General features: G+C 47.9%; 2 protein-coding genes across 2 annotated transcripts in view; one reads left to right on the top strand and one right to left on the bottom strand.

The window, feature by feature from the left end:
* Positions 1–14: 14 nt before the first annotated feature.
* Positions 15–15250, bottom strand: part of VAMP8 (vesicle associated membrane protein 8) — a 15512-nt gene continuing 276 nt past the window's right edge. Inside the window, exons 2-3 of the mRNA XM_058194053.1 lie at positions 3812–3979; positions 15–1094 (exon numbers count right to left, since the gene is read on the bottom strand). Coding sequence (XP_058050036.1) covers positions 951–1094; positions 3812–3979 — 312 coding nt within the window. The 3' untranslated portion in view covers positions 15–950. The remainder of the gene's footprint in view (positions 1095–3811; positions 3980–15250) is intronic.
* The window catches only part of GGCX (gamma-glutamyl carboxylase), a 16659-nt gene continuing 15784 nt past the window's right edge, over positions 14376–15250 (top strand). Inside the window, exon 1 of the mRNA XM_058194051.1 lies at positions 14376–14862. Coding sequence (XP_058050034.1) covers positions 14829–14862 — 34 coding nt within the window. The 5' untranslated portion in view covers positions 14376–14828. The remainder of the gene's footprint in view (positions 14863–15250) is intronic.

Genomic DNA, 15250 nt, shown 5'->3' with positions numbered 1-15250 from the left:
CAAACAGATCCGTGTTTGTAGCCAGTGATTTATAAATACTTTTATTACAGTTAGTAAATCAAATGCAAAAGTGAATAAACATTTCTTAGAAATTTCTCAAAGATCAGAGGCACTAGATCAGAAAAGGCCGTAGCTGAAAGAAGACGACGTGCCAATCAAAGGGAGTCGAGCCGATCAGAGGGGCCACCTCTCTCTGTGCCACTCAGGGGTCCCGATTGGAGGAGTCGGGGCCTCAGTCTGTCAGGACCTTAGGAACCGACATCTCAAGGAGCTAACATCCCCCAAGAGACAGAAATAAAAATTTAGAGAACCTGAACGGGCTGCTCGCCTTCATTCTTCTTTTAAAACAGTGGTTCAAAAACATCTTTATATTGCCAGGTGAGTTTCAGTCATTCAACTTCTCCATCCGGGATGATGAAAGGCACACAAAATGAGGAGATCTGAGGATGAAGCTTCCTGGAAGGGAAGAAATGCCCAGAGTGGCCGCATAAAGTTGGGTTCCTCCCACGGCAGTTTTCTGCCCGTTCCAGAAACTTGGCCAAATTTGTTTAGAACAGAGAAGGCTGGTGAGCTCCGTTCCAAGCACCAGCTGAGGCACTTACAGACTCAGAATTTTAGCATGTTCTGTGGTTGGGGATCATCTAAGCAGAAACCGTTTCTGTTTCCTCTTGCTACCTTCATGCATACAGTTGAGGGACCCTTGGGTGGAGCCGAGAGGAAGGGCGGCTCCTGGAGTCTTTTGGTCCTGGCATGGGAGGGAGGTTATGGGCACTGGCAGATGTTGCAGGGGGGCAACCTGGACCTCTTGATCAGGACCCCTGGCAAAGGGCCTTGTGATTCAGTTACAAATTTCAGCTATTAAGGGAAGGGATGATGGGGGCAAAATAAAATAAAAAAAGACAACCACGTGGGAATGATGAGTGGGAAAAGTCCGGTGGTGGGAAAGAAACTTAAGACGGAATGACGCCGGTGGCAAGCAGGATGATGAGAATAAGGATGATGATGGCGATGACGCAGATGATAGCAATCATCTTGATATTCTTCCACCAGTACTTCCGGGCCACTTTTTGTGAGGTTGTCTTGAAGTGTTCGGACTGTGTAGAAAAAGATGCACATCATCACTTACAAAGAGTGAAGGGAAGCTGCCCTCCATGAACCTGGGGAGACGGGGGTGGGGTGGGAGGCTCCAGTTGCAAATATATTGCCAGGTGGCTACTCTGACTGACCAAAACTTTTTTTTTAATAGCAATTTTATAAAAAAATTATAACTCACAGTAAAAAAGTACAAAAAATATAAAACTAGAAAGTGCAGAGAAAAAAAGGAAAAAAAAGAACACCAATTCTTACCCAAGCAAAGCAAGGGATCCTTTACACACCTTGGTGAGCACGCAGGTGACTTCTGCATGACCACCAGGCCACTGTAAGAAGCGGTTACCATCTTTTAAAAGAACATTTTATTAGCAAACAGGAGCAAAACAGGGTCTGCAACACAATCAACCATGTCCATTAAACTGCCTGTATTTATGCAAGATGCTAATCTTGCATTACGTCTGCCTTAGTACATTGTGCAGATAAGGCCTTTTCAATGTAATATGTGAACCCACAAAGTGGATTGTTTCAGTAATGAAGCTTAAATATAGTGTTCAAACATAGATAGTTTGTTCAAAGAGAAATTCCATCCAGCTTTAGCCTAACAAACAGAAGGCTGGCCTTAGGAGTGATATGATAGTTGTCTTCCGGTATTTGAGGGGCAGTCAGAAAGATGAGGGGGGGGTATCAGCCTATTTTCCAAAGCACCTGGAGGCAGGACAAGAAGCATGGATGAAAGTTCATGACAGAGAGATCCAACCTGAACTAAGGAGAAATTTCCTGACAGTGAGAACAATGAACCAGTGGAAGCCTCCCGAAGTTGTGGGTGCCCCATCACAGGAGGTTTTCAAGAAGAGTTTGGACAGCCATTTGTCTGAGATAGAATTAGGACACCTGTCTTGGGCAGAGGGTTGGACTAGAAGACCTCCAAGACCCCCTTCCAGCCCCAGGACTCTACGAAAAGTCATGGATAAATATTGGAGCACATACTTAGAATCGTGTGGTTGAAAAGATCTCCTCCAATCCATTGTGCAGTGCAGCATCCCAATTAAAGCACCACAATTTCAATGAAACAAAACCCACCATCTCTCTAGACCCACTGCCAAATATCCACTGTGAGGATATTCTTTTGGACAAATTTATTGGCACTTGCTTCCATTTTTATATCTTGAACTCTGGAAGGAGAAAGAACTGGTCTGGACCTTCTTCTGCCTGACAGTATTTGACAAGAAGCTGCCTCAACTTTAGTCATTTTTTTCCCCAGACTTCAACATTCTCAATGGTTGAGGATCTCCTCCAATATCTTTGTTCTCCTCTCTGAACTTTATATAAACTTTACACGCGTTCAGGCCTTCATTTCCATTAGCTTTTAGCAGGGATCCCTATTCCTGTTCCAGTACAGCTCCCCTCTCTCACGGATGCTTTGGTGGGGCTGTGTGTTCAATATCCCTTCCAGGAATGTTCCGGCACAAAATGAACCCATAACTAGCCATCTTTTTCCTGCTCTGGCTCAGTCACACCCAGAAGTTCCACGTGAGACAATCTGCTTCATAGACAGCAGAGAACCTGCACATTGAACAAAGGTATTTGGTTTCTCTTCAGCTCATTAACTAATTCTCATTTCTCCATAGAGGTAATCTGAGCTGCAGGGGGAACCCACCCTTCTCTCTATAGGTTATTTCGTCTTACGTTGCTGATTTTTAATCACAAAGCCCATATGGCTTATGCCAAAGGCACTTTAGACCAGGGGTCTCCAACCAGGGGTGAAATGCTCCCGGTTCGGACCAGATCAGCCAATCTGGTAGCGATGGCTCAGCTGTGATCGACCAAATAGGTTGTAAGAAAATGCTTTTAAAAGGTAAAAAAAAAAAGGCTCTGACGATCGTGTGGCTCAGCTGTGATCATCAGAGCCTTTTTTTTGCCTCCTTTTGACGTGCACTGCACACGCAACTCGCATTTGGCGCGTGGGGCGCACTGTGCAGGCGCAGCGTGCATACGTAGCCAGCAAACCGGTAGTAAACCGGTTCAGATTTCACCACTGTCTCCATCCTTTGCAACTTTAAGCCTGGAGGACTTCAACTCCCAGAATTCCCCAGCCAGCTGGGAGTTTATTTATTTATTTATTTGATTTTTATACCGCCCTTCTCCCGAAGGACTCAGGGAGTTGAAGTTCTCCAGGCTTAAAGTTGCAAAGGTTGAAGACCCCTGCTTTAGACCTCATCTACTCATTTCAGAGAATCCTAAATAGCCCAAAAGAAGACAAAGGGGTCTTCCAGACCCTCAGGAAGGGCTTTACCAGTTCCAGTCTGACCACAGACACCTTGGTCCTATCAGCATGGCTTCTCCTGGACCGCTTTCCTCCCCTGAAGCAAGATGAGCCAGTACAGTCCAAACAGCACAGAAAAACTTAGAAATGCCTGCTTGCCTTTAACTCCATTTGAGCAACTCCCTCCCTCCCTCCCTCCCTCCTTTGCCTTCCTCATTGATACAGGATACTTGGTGAGTCAACAACAGTTGTGCAAGAAGCAGAATAGACAAGGTTATATAATCAACATTTTGCTCTTTATGGAAATGGGCCTAGTCCTTCTCTCAACCCTGGCAGTTGGACCTGTACTTGGGAAGAAGCTTAGGGATTCCCTCTCACTCTTGTCCTGGACCTCGAAGTGAAACTTGGGTGCATGATGTTTAGTCCTATCCCACAAGACAGAGAATGAAAGCCTACCGTTGCTTCCAGGTCTTCCGTCTTGTTGCGCAGGTGGTCCAGATTCTCACCCCTGGCTAGAATCCGCTCCACATTCTGGCTCATGATATTCTTGACACCTTCAACTTCATTCTGGAGGTTCTTCACCCGCTCATTGCCCATCCCTGGGCCACTTCCAGTGCCTCCCTCCTGGAGAGAGAAAAAGAGCTAGGTTTTGGCAGGCGGCAGGAAGAGAAAGATGTTACTCACTCCGTTCCTTTCTCCTTCCCATAGTGGAGATATTATATTCCTCTATAGTAGAATGCCATCGCCAAGAGTTTCGGGCAAAGTAGAAATGTGCCATTGTCCAACCACAACAACAGATCTTCCCAATGACTAACTAGGTGCCGTTTCCAAAGACTTCTAAAAATCACCGATACACAAAATGGTCAAGAATTCAGGAACTCAAACCTTGACTTTCCTTGCACAGTATAGGATGAGCATTTTTGAAGAAGCAGCCAACAGTGATAAGGTCAGTGCCTACACTAGATCCCATACCGTATACCTTTGCCTGCTTTAAACACTGATCAGAAAGTATTTGTAAAACACCATTTTGACGACAAAAAGAATGACAAAATGGTGTACAATTTGAGCCTCTTGGTCTTCGTGGCTTGCTTACTGCCTCTTTGACATAATGCCCGAATTGCCCCTTTTATTTGGTGTAATAAGCCAGAAGGCTACAAGTGGAAGGGTCACAGGACTAAACTCCTTGGCTACATCCTCAGGCCTCCATAACTGAAACTCAGCCAGCACCGCTGGACCAAAGAACCATAAAATGTAAGGATTGCAAGAGGGCTGGAAAGCATCCCTGACATTTGAACACCTCCAGCAAAGGAGAGTCCATCCCATTGCAAGGCAAATTATTCTATTTGAACGGTCTCATCATTAGGAATTTCTCCTGACGCCGAACAACATTTGCTTTATAAATTAAAGTCATTGTTTCTCATCAAGAACTACCGTCTACAGCAGGGGTCTCCAACCTTGGCAACTAGAAGCCTGGAGGACTTCAACTCCCAGCTTTGCTGGCTGGGGAATTCTGGGAGTTGAAGTCCTCCAGGCTTCAAGTTGCCAAGGTTGGAGATCCCTGGTCTACAGGATGCCTCTTTAGATATCTGAGACCCTGATCATTTTGTTTGCCTTTCTCTCCTTAGCTCTTTTTCCAAAGGTGGCATTGCAACCTTGGCACGCTTGTTTTCATTTCCATTCCAGGTCCTCATCCCTAGCGTGGAATCTGCCTTTCTCAGAGCCATGGAGTTATTTTATTCCAATATGCACCACTTTATTTTAACTTAAATAGCATCTGCCACTTGGCTGGCCATTCACCAGTTTAATGAAGCCCCGCTGGTGCTCCACCTGATCGCTTCTGCTTCTCATTCACCAGCCTGAATTATTTTTTAACAAAAATCCATTATTTAATAACCCACATTATTTTACGTATATTTCAATTTTCATTACACATTTCATAGTAAAACGTATGAAAACACAAAGATTCATACAAGTTGCAAACTAAATTTTGGGCTAGCAGAGAACAAAAGACATTTAATCACAAAGTCATTCAATGCTACAGTAATATTCACTGTCCACATTGTACCAAGTATAAGAGATATTTAATAAAGCACAACAGTACGGTGATTTGTATTATCAGACATCATTCCACTGAGAATTACGGGCATCGTCAAAGAGGCAGAAAAATATCCAGTGGAAGAGCTGAATAAATATTACAATTCTTAAACATATTGCAATGATACGGCTTCTGAAACTGCCCAAAATTTCCACACAGTTGTTTTCACAGTAATTCTCATATTTTTTCATATATTTCATATTCTCTTATTTCCTGTGTTACAACTGGAGGCAGTTCTTATTTTATCACCACAAACGGCTTTCTTTATGCAACAATTCTCATCTTTTTTCATAAAAACTTCAGTCTCTTGTCCAGAAAGAGACCAGAGCAAAGTTTCCTAAAAGCAAGTAGGCAGAGAAGGAGGTGGGGGGAACCCCTGCTTTAACAGGCTCCATCACAGTTGAAAGCAAGATGACTGATCCTATCCATTCCTGGTACTCAAATCCATGGAAAACCACTGTCCTGCAGACCCCCTGGGAGGAGCAGCCATCTGGAGCACATATGGTTGATCTCTCTCCTTCCCTTATCCAGAGAGGTGCCAAGGAAGCAATCTACTCACTGGTTTCTTGGTCTTTGCTGCAGACTTCAGCTTTGATTTGCACTTGTGCAATCGCTATATCTCCCCTCAAAGTCCTATAAACCAAGGGTCTCCAACCTTGGTCCCTTTAAGACTTGTGGACTTCAATTTCAAGAGTCCCTCAGCCAGTTGAAGTCCACAAGTCTTAAAGGGACCAAGGTTGGAGACCCCTGCCATAAACCATCCTCATTTTGCTGGCAGAGCTCCCTCCCATCACACATCAAAAATGAATATAGGAAACATTCAAGTTTCTATCAAGTTTTAGCAAAACAAAACAAGAAAAAAAATACAAAACTGATCCATAATATTTTGGATTGGTTTTACATACCAAGAAAACAGAAAAACAAATGGGCTAAAAATTTTGCTCACAAATTAGAAATAAATTGATGGATTTGGGGTTCCATAATTTGGGGTTCCATAGAGATACCTGAGCTTTTAAAATTGTACTGTAACTCTTGACGGTCATCAAGTTTTTATGGGGTTGAATAGCATATTCCGGAACTCTATTGGAAATATCAAGATCTACTTAGGGCAGTGAGAGCTGCTTCCGTGTTTCCTTAACCAGATCATGCAAGATAATCAATAAATTCTGCATCCGGACTTCTAACCTACAGAGTTAATTTCAAACTCCTGTTTTGAACGCACCGCAGAATTGGTGAGGGCAGAGAGGTTTTGAAGCCCATCTTGAAACTCAAGTTGCTATGATATACGGTCTCTCTGGTAGCTGTTCAGAACCAGTCATGCTATGTCTGAGATCAGAACATGGAAGACAAATTGGTCTTCTCCAGGTTGCAGCTGCAATGACACCAGCCTTCCGGTATGAAAAGTATGCCAGGCATCTCCCAGGACCAGAAGAAGAAGTCCCTGCAGCCACCAGCAGGACAAGCAATACAGGCAGAACCAGAACAAGGTGCCCTCATCATCACAATGGGGCTGCAAGGAAGCCCTCACTGAGTGGAACGGACATCAGCTAAGCTGGCGAGGAGAGCAAAATCCTCTGAAAGATAAAGCAGTTTTGCATTTCTCCCAAATTTAATGAACTGACCGCTTCTATATGAAACGGATCCTGGGATCCATTCCACTACAAAAACCAGACCAAGAGGTCAATTCATACAGTCGTAGGATCACAGGGCTGCAAGGGACATTGGAGGTCTTCCAGTCCAACCCCCTGCTGAAGGCAGAAGACCTTAGACCACCCCAAATGGCTTTTTTGGAAACCTCCAGCGATGGAGCGCCCACAAACCTAGGTGGCAAGCTCTCCCATCGATTAATTGCTCTTACATTCAGAAAATGTTTCCTTACTTCTAGGTTGAATCTCTCTTTGACAAACTTCCACCTTCCTTGCTTGGCGCTCCGGTGCCCTACAGAATACGTCAACCCATTCTTCTCTGTGTCAACAACCCCTCACCTATTGGAAGGCTGCTATCATGTCACCCCTGAACCTTCCCTTTGACAGAGGATCTTGATAGTTGACCCTTGGGCCCCATCCAATAAAATTCAGGTCAGTGGTGAGAAAAGTAAGAGCTGACACTTAGGCAAGAAAAGCCAGGAGGTAGCTGGCTCAACAGCAGGAACTGTGTGAGAGATTTGGAAGTTCTAGTGTACAACCACTGAAATATGAGCCACAAATGTGTTGCAGCTGCCAAAAAAGCCAACGCAGTCCTAGGCTGCACCAATAGAGGGATAGAGTCAAGATCACACGAAGTGTTAATACTGCTTTACAAGGCCTTGGTGAGGCCACACTTGAAGTCCTGCATCCAGTTCTGGTCACACAATACAAAAAAAGATGTTGAGCCTCTAGAAAGAATGCAGAGAAGCTTCTTGGATGAGAAGCGAAATGTCTTCAAAGAAAAAACAGAAAGTCTAGTTGCCTCTTGTAAAAGCACCTTTGGGACTTCCAACTTCTACGATTTTAAAATCCTCTGATCAACCTCATTTTATTCCAGCACTTGGGGAAGGTTGATCCCTGGTCTAGAAGGACCTCCAAATGGCGCACCAACTCAGTCCAGGAGAATGCCATTCCACCCAAAGATGAAGCCTCACCTGAGCCCCAGGGGGAGGGAGGGCGCTAAAAACCAGAGCCATTCTGGGTTTGCCAGGGTTGAATCAAAGCCAGCTCCTCCCCATTCAGACCCTCCTCCAGCCTAGCATTGCTACACCTGTGGGACTGAAACACTGATGACAGCAGTGAGATGGCTCTGGGGAACCATCCGTTCTTGCTCTTCTTAAATTGCTCAGTAACCCTCAATGCCGTTGATTTTTGTATCCTTCTGGACTGACTCCAGGGACCAGGAGATAAAAGGTTTGCATTTGTTCTCCTCTTTTTGTCAAGGATGCTTTCGATGAGTGAGAGAGGTGAGAGAGATGTCTAAGGAGATTCTCAGTCATCCAGGTCATGGTTGTCCCAAAGGTGCTTTTTCCAAGAAGCAACAAAACGCCTTCCAAGAAAAACAAGAAAGTCCAGTTGCCTCTTGGAAAAAGAGGCTTTTGGGACAAGGAGAGAGAGATTTAGGCCTCTGTGGCCAGGATCCTCTCCCCACTCCTAATTAGTATTTGCATGAAGGAGCAGCTGAGGTCATCGGATGAGACAAGGCGAGGAATCATCAGTACAGAGAATCTTAAGGCTTACAACCACAGTTTGGACTGGAATTTCGGTCACTGGGATCATAAGTCAAGGCACCAAGTGACTGGCCCAATTTTGGCAGTCATTAAGCGAATCACGAGGTCATAAACCTGAATCCATTCTCCTGGATGGGCAATATTTTTTTTTAAACTGGCAATATATATATATATATGCCAAAATGGGCAAAAATTTTTTTGCACATCATTGTCAAGTGACTGCAGGATGCTACAACCAGTCATACATGTATGTTACAATGGCCAGAAGTGCCTTATAGGCCATAAATCCCTTTTTCTCAGGCAATTGTACGTTGAGGACTAAAGGAAAAGTTTCCCCTGTCCAATCGTTCCTGCTCACCTCCGTTTCTTAGCTGAAGGAGCCAGAGCTGTCCGAAGACATTTCTGTGGCCATGCGGCCAGCATGACTCTATTCCAAGGAGATGGAACCTTCCCACCAAAGTGGTCTCTATATATCTATTTGCATTTGCCATGCTTTCGGACTGCCAGGTGCTCTGCTCTGATTTTAATCATAAAAAACAGATGGAATCTGTTGGAAATCTAGTTGGAAATCCTGAAAACAATTTTGTTCCCCAGGGGTGGAATAGGGACCTTCTGGTCCTGCCTTGGAGGCATCTTTTCTCGCATCAGCTCTGCTCTGCTGCCTCGGCTTGTTCCCACTCAGAAAAGCCCAGAATTTCAGCCTTAGTAAGGTCACACGTAGAGTACTGCATCCAGTTTTGGTCACCACACTATAAAAAAAGATGTTGAGATTCTAGAAAGAGTGCAGAGGACAGCAACCAGGATGATTAGGTGACTGGAAGATGAAATATTACGATGAGCGGTTGCAGGAACTGGGCATGGCTGCTCCAGTGAAGAGAAGGACCAGGGGAGACATGATAGCAGTCTTCCGATATTTGAGGGGCTGTCAGTGAGAAGAGGGGGGTCAAGCTATTTTCCAAAGCGCCTGAAGGCCAGACAAGGAATAATGGATGGAAACTAATCGGGGAGAGATTCAACCTGGAAATAAGGAGACATTTTCTGACAGTGAGAACAACCAACTGATGGAACAGAAGTTGCCTTCAGAAGTTGTGCGAGCTTCATCATTGGAGCCTTTCAAGAAGAGACTGGACTGCCATCTGTCAGAAATGGTGTAGAGTCTCCTGCTTGGGCAGGGGGGTTGACTAGATGACCTACAAGGTCCCTTCCACCTCTGTTAATCTGAGGAGCCTATGGTTCACCTGTCTCCTGCTGGCTTTGGGTCCAAACAGAAACCTTTGCTCCCTACAGAAACTCCTCCTTTGGGACAAGAAGGGAGCGGCTGGTCTCACCTGAGCCAGGCTTTGGCTGAACATGGGGCGGGGGAGGAGTAGAAGGGGGCTGGGGGGGGACCCCAGTCGGAAGAAGCTTAACCGAGGGGTTTAACTGGGGCTGCAGGATATGCTAAGCCACAATGAAAGCGGTGTAAACCCATCTTGCCTAGGTGACAGAAAACCTGTGTATGGTGCCATCTGAATTCCAGCTGATTTAGTCAACAGGGGTCTCTAACTTTGGCAACTTTAAGACTCGGGGACTTCAACTCCCAGAATTCCTCAGCCAGCGAAACTCCTGGGAGTTGAAGTCCACAAGTCTTGCCAAGGTTGGAGTCCGGTGCTCTGGGAGAAATGGGGAAGCCCAGCAGAAGCGGCCGAAGCCTCAGGAAGGAAGGAAGGGAGGCAACTGCTTGAAAAGAGCGGCGAGGGGGGGGGATGTGAGGGAGCCCCGGGCAAAGTCCCCCCCTGCAGCCGCCTTCGCAGCGACGGTCGGAGGCCAAGGGGGGCGGGTGAGATGGCGGTGGGGGCTGTTCCTGCATTATTGCCCTACCCAAGAGAGCCGAGACGGAGCTTCTCCCCGGAAGCCGCCCCGAGACGAGGCGCTCAGCCCTCCGATCCCTCCCCGCTCGGCCTCCCCCGGGGCCTGCTTCACCTGGGCCTTCTCTACCTGGCCGACCCGCCCTTCTCGTCCCTGCCCCTGGCCGGCTGGAGGCGGCCTTCCGGGCGCCCCGCTGACCTCGCCTCTCCCCCCGCCGCCCGCCGCAGCGCCTTCCGAAGGCGGCCGGAGCGCCAGGCTGGCAAGGCGGCCCCGTTGGAGGGGGGCCCCGAAGCCGAGCCCGCTCGGGTGGCGTCGGGCGAAATGGCGGCGCGGTGAGGCAGGTGGGGCCGGCGGCGGTCTCTGGCCGGCCGGCGCCCCTTCCTTCCAGCCCCTCCGAGAGCGGCTTACCATTGTGGTGCGTGAGCCCCGGCCTCTTCCCGATCCTTGGCGCTCCCCCCTCCCCGCGCGTCCTACTTCCTCCTCCGCCGCGCCGCCACCTCCTCGCAGGTAGCCCTGGGCGGATCCAGCCGCCGGCCCGCCCTCTCCGGCCGACAGAGGCTCGCCTGCCCGGGGCCCGAGGCCAGTCCTGGCGGCAAACGCCTCCCCCGGCGCTTCTCCAGCCCCGGAAAGCTCCGGCGGAATCCGAGCCGCCTCGAGAGCCAGGAGGGTCGCCGGTTCCAGGCCTCCCGGGGAAGGGGGAAAGGGGGCGCGGGCGAAGCCTCGGTGCAGGGATTTGGACGCTGAAGCTCAGCCTAGTCTCTGCCTTGGGCTGGAGGGCGACCTGGGTGTGGCTGCCACAGGGATGAAGTCTGGAGCCTGAAGTGGACCTCCGTCTCCAGGCAGGGGAGGCTGCAGGAGGGGGGGGTGTCTCTAGCTTGGGTCTTAGGCTGGCAAAAAGGACTGGAAAAAGGAGCTTGCCTGGTTTAAGTAGGGCTATCACACCGGCCTTCCTCCATACTTTTTAAGCATCTGTTATAGAGCAGGGGTCTCTAACCTTGGTCCCTTTAAGACTTGTGGACTTCAACTCCCAGCTTTGCTGGCTGAGGGACTCCGGGAGTTGAAGTCCACAAGTCTTAAAAGGACCAAGGTTGGAGACCCCTGTTATAGAGGCTGAGCAGCCATTCTCTTGTTTTAGGCCCAAAATGGTTAGTCTGCCTGAGCCGAACCTTTGTCTGTGCCAGCTGCTTTGCCCTTCTTTCACCTGCCTTTTGGCTATAATAAAGGGACAGGTCAAATGGCTCTTCTTCTGTTTCTTGTTCCTGGCTATCCTCCGTTTATGTTTTTGTAGGTTGGAAGAGTAGCCGGTGGGCAAATTTGGCTAGCTGAGATTTTGGCATATATCATTTGGTTGTAGCATTGTTGAGACAGTGAAGTAAACTCCATGCTTTTTGCCTGCTACGGCTCACATCTGCCTCCTCCATGATCTTAGTCCACCTTTCCCTTTTGTGCCCTGAAACAGGTTGGCACCACCTGTTGTCCAAGTCTAATAGTATCTTCGCTGAATGGGTCCCCTTTGATATGGGTAACACGTTGGTTCAATAGATCAGTAGCTTTGTGTGTTAGACCTTGGACATGGGAGCTCCTGCAACATTGAGGAATAAATTTCCTGGAGCATTTCTGAATGGCATCTATACAGCTGTAGTAAATGCAGGTGTCTGGGTCAATATGTAGCACACTTTCATCCAAGACCACAGAAAATCTGGGTCAATTAGTCCTTTTCAAGTTGTACCTTCTTTGGAATTTCACAACTTGTGGCAGGATAGCTGCTGTAATTGCACACAGAATAGGTTGACGCTTGGGGCCTTGGTATTGGCATCCCTACCGACTTTAAGCATTGGTGCGTTACATTCTCACTTACGAAAATAAGGTCTGGGTTGTAGTTTCTCTTCCATCTGCCACAAAGGGACACAACTGAAACAACTGATTGTTTGCAATAGTTGAGTATGCAGCTCTACTATTATACTTCAGCAATTTGGTTTCAGGCTTAGCAAAAACTGTGCAGCCCAAATTCTCAACCTAACACAATATATAAAGGATGGCTTCAAACTGGAAAAAAAAAGAATCACAGGAGTGCCATTCATAAATCTCATCATGGCTTACAATACAGACAACCATTCAGGTCTGTTGAAGAAAGTCCTTCATCTTACAAAGGATTTTAAATTCACAAACATAGGATGCCTACTACAAAATCATAGATTTAATGTCAACTTTCACTGACAACATACTCAATGGAGAATCCAAAGAAATGGACTTCCAGAGGGCAGCACGCTACCTCCTGTGCTATTTAACATAGACAGCAATGGCCAACCACGTTAATCATCATTAATGTGAGCTGGTTGCCAAGTGCCTGGATTGTGATCCCAGCAGGTACTGCAAGTTGGACCAGTCAGAAGTCTCCCTCGGTCACAGCTATTGTAATTTTGAACAATTGCTGAATGTGCAGCCCATTAAACAAAGTTTTCGGACATAAGCTTCCAGTAGTAATAATTGCACAAGACTTTTTCCCACCTTAAAAGAATAGAATAGAATAGAATAGAATAGAATAGAATAGAATAGAATAGAATAGAATAAAATAGAATTTTTTTATTGGCCAAGTGTGATTGGACACACAAAGAATTTGTCTTGGTGCATACGCTCTCAGTGTACATAAAAGAAAAGATACCTTCATCAAGAATCATAAGGTACAACACTTAATGATAGTCATGGGGAACAAATAAGCAATCAAATCATATTAGGAAACAATCAATAAATCGTAAAGATACCAGCAACAAGGTTACAGTCATACAGTCATAAGTGGAAGGAGATGGGTGATGGGAACGATGAGAAGATTAATGAGAAGATGGGAATGATGAGCAGACTTAGTAAATGGTTTGACAGTGTTGAGGGAATTATTTGTTTAGCAAAGTGATGGCGTTCGGGAAGAAACTGTTCTTGTGTCTAGTTGTTCTAAAAAGTGCAAAGAAGAGCAGCTAAGATAATTAAAGGCCTGGAGACAAAAGAACAGTCGCAGGAATTGGGTTTGGCTAGTTTTGAGAATAGGAGCAGGGGTGACATGATAGCAGTATTCCAGTATTTGAGGGGCTGCCATAAAGAAGAGGGAGTCAAGCTATTTTCCAAAACACCTGAGGGCAGGACAAGAAACAATGAATGGAAACTAATCAAGGAGAGAAGCAACCTGGAATTAAGGAGAAACTTCCTAACAGCGAGAACAATTAATCAGTGGAACAGCTTGCCACCAGAAGTTGTAGGTGCTCCATCACTGGAGGGTTTAAAGAAGACTGGACACCAGTGGTGGGTTTCAATTTTTTTTACTACCGGTTCTGTGGGTGTGGCTTGGTGGGCGTGGCAGGGGAAGGATACTGTAAAATCTCCATTCCCACCGCACTCCAGGGGAAGGTTACTACAAAAATCCCCATTTCCTCCTGATCAGCTGGGAATTGGGAGGCAGAGAATAGATGGGGGCGGGGCCAGTCAGAAATTTTACTACCGGTTCTCCGAATTACTCAAAATTTCCGCTACCGGTTCTCCAGAACTGGTCAGAACCTGCTGAAACCCACCTCTGCTGGACAGCCACTTGTCTGAAATGGTTGAGCAGGGGGTTGAACTAGAAAACCTCCAAGGTCCCTTCCAGATCTATTCTGATTGACTGATCCTGCCCAATTGCATGAGAGATTTGGACAGTTAACCTCCCATAATATTAAATGTGAGCATTGAACTGAGCATCGTATTAAAGTGGAAAAGGGACAGTCACCGGAAGTCCTTTAAGAAAAGATACAGTTGCAACCAACCAGGAAAAAAGTAGAATAATCCTTCGTTATTCATCCCGAGAAAGTCCTTTATTTTGTAGTTATAAAATGACAGAGATCTGGTTGCTGGGACAAAACGCTTCTGCTCTCTATTCCTCTTCATAAAGTTAGGAAAATGTTTTATATATATATATATATAAATATAAAACCTAAAAGAAAGCCCAAGCGGGCGAGTCCGGCTCTTCCCCTTCAGCTTCTCCACCGGCCTCCAGAGGCTTTGGCACCAGGGCTGGCGCAGAGGGATCGGGGAAGAGGAGGGGACGGGCAGGGAACCGGCGCAAAAGGAGAATCCTTTCTCCGGCCCGGCCCTGCGCTGCTTTCAGGTGCGCAGCCCGCACTTTCGCAGCTCAGGGCCCGCCGCGCCTTTCCCGAGCGGAGCCTGCAGGGCGCGCCAGGGCCCTTCCCTCGGACGACGGCCACGGGCCTCGGGCTGCGCGTCCGGCCGGAAGTGCGGGCTGCGCGGGGCTCACCGCCGCTGGGAAGCCAGGACCAGGCGCCACCGCCGCCGCCGCCGCCGCCGCCGCCGGGATGAAGCCGGGCCGCGCCGCCGCGCTCGCCGCAGGTGGAGGAGGGGAGGAGGGGGCTTTGGGGCCGCCTGGGGGGGCGGGGGGCTGGGCAGGGTCTCCCGGGGGCTGCTCCCGGCGCCCTCCGCGGATGAAGTCGGCTTTGGGTGCCGCGTCATCCTTTCCAGGCTGCGCAAGTTCCCAAATTCTGGGGCTGGCAGGCGACGCTGGTCGCGCCTTGCTGGAGCGGGAACCCCGCGCGGACCAGGCGAGCCTGGCTTCCAGCACCTCGCCTGCATTCCTCCGCCTCGGCTTCCTTTGGCTCCCGGAGAAGCTGCCTCGTGGGGGTCTTGCGTGCCTTGCAATGCGGTGCCCCGTAGAGCAGGGGGTCCCCAACCCCCGGCCCACCACCCGTTGGGAACCGGCCTCGCACGGCCCCATTGCTTC

Source organism: Ahaetulla prasina, chromosome 9 (assembly GCF_028640845.1).
Source record: "Ahaetulla prasina isolate Xishuangbanna chromosome 9, ASM2864084v1, whole genome shotgun sequence".
NCBI lineage: Eukaryota > Metazoa > Chordata > Lepidosauria > Squamata > Colubridae > Ahaetulla > Ahaetulla prasina.
The sequence above is the reverse complement of the archived record's forward strand: the minus strand, read 5'-3'. Positions and strand labels throughout refer to the sequence as shown.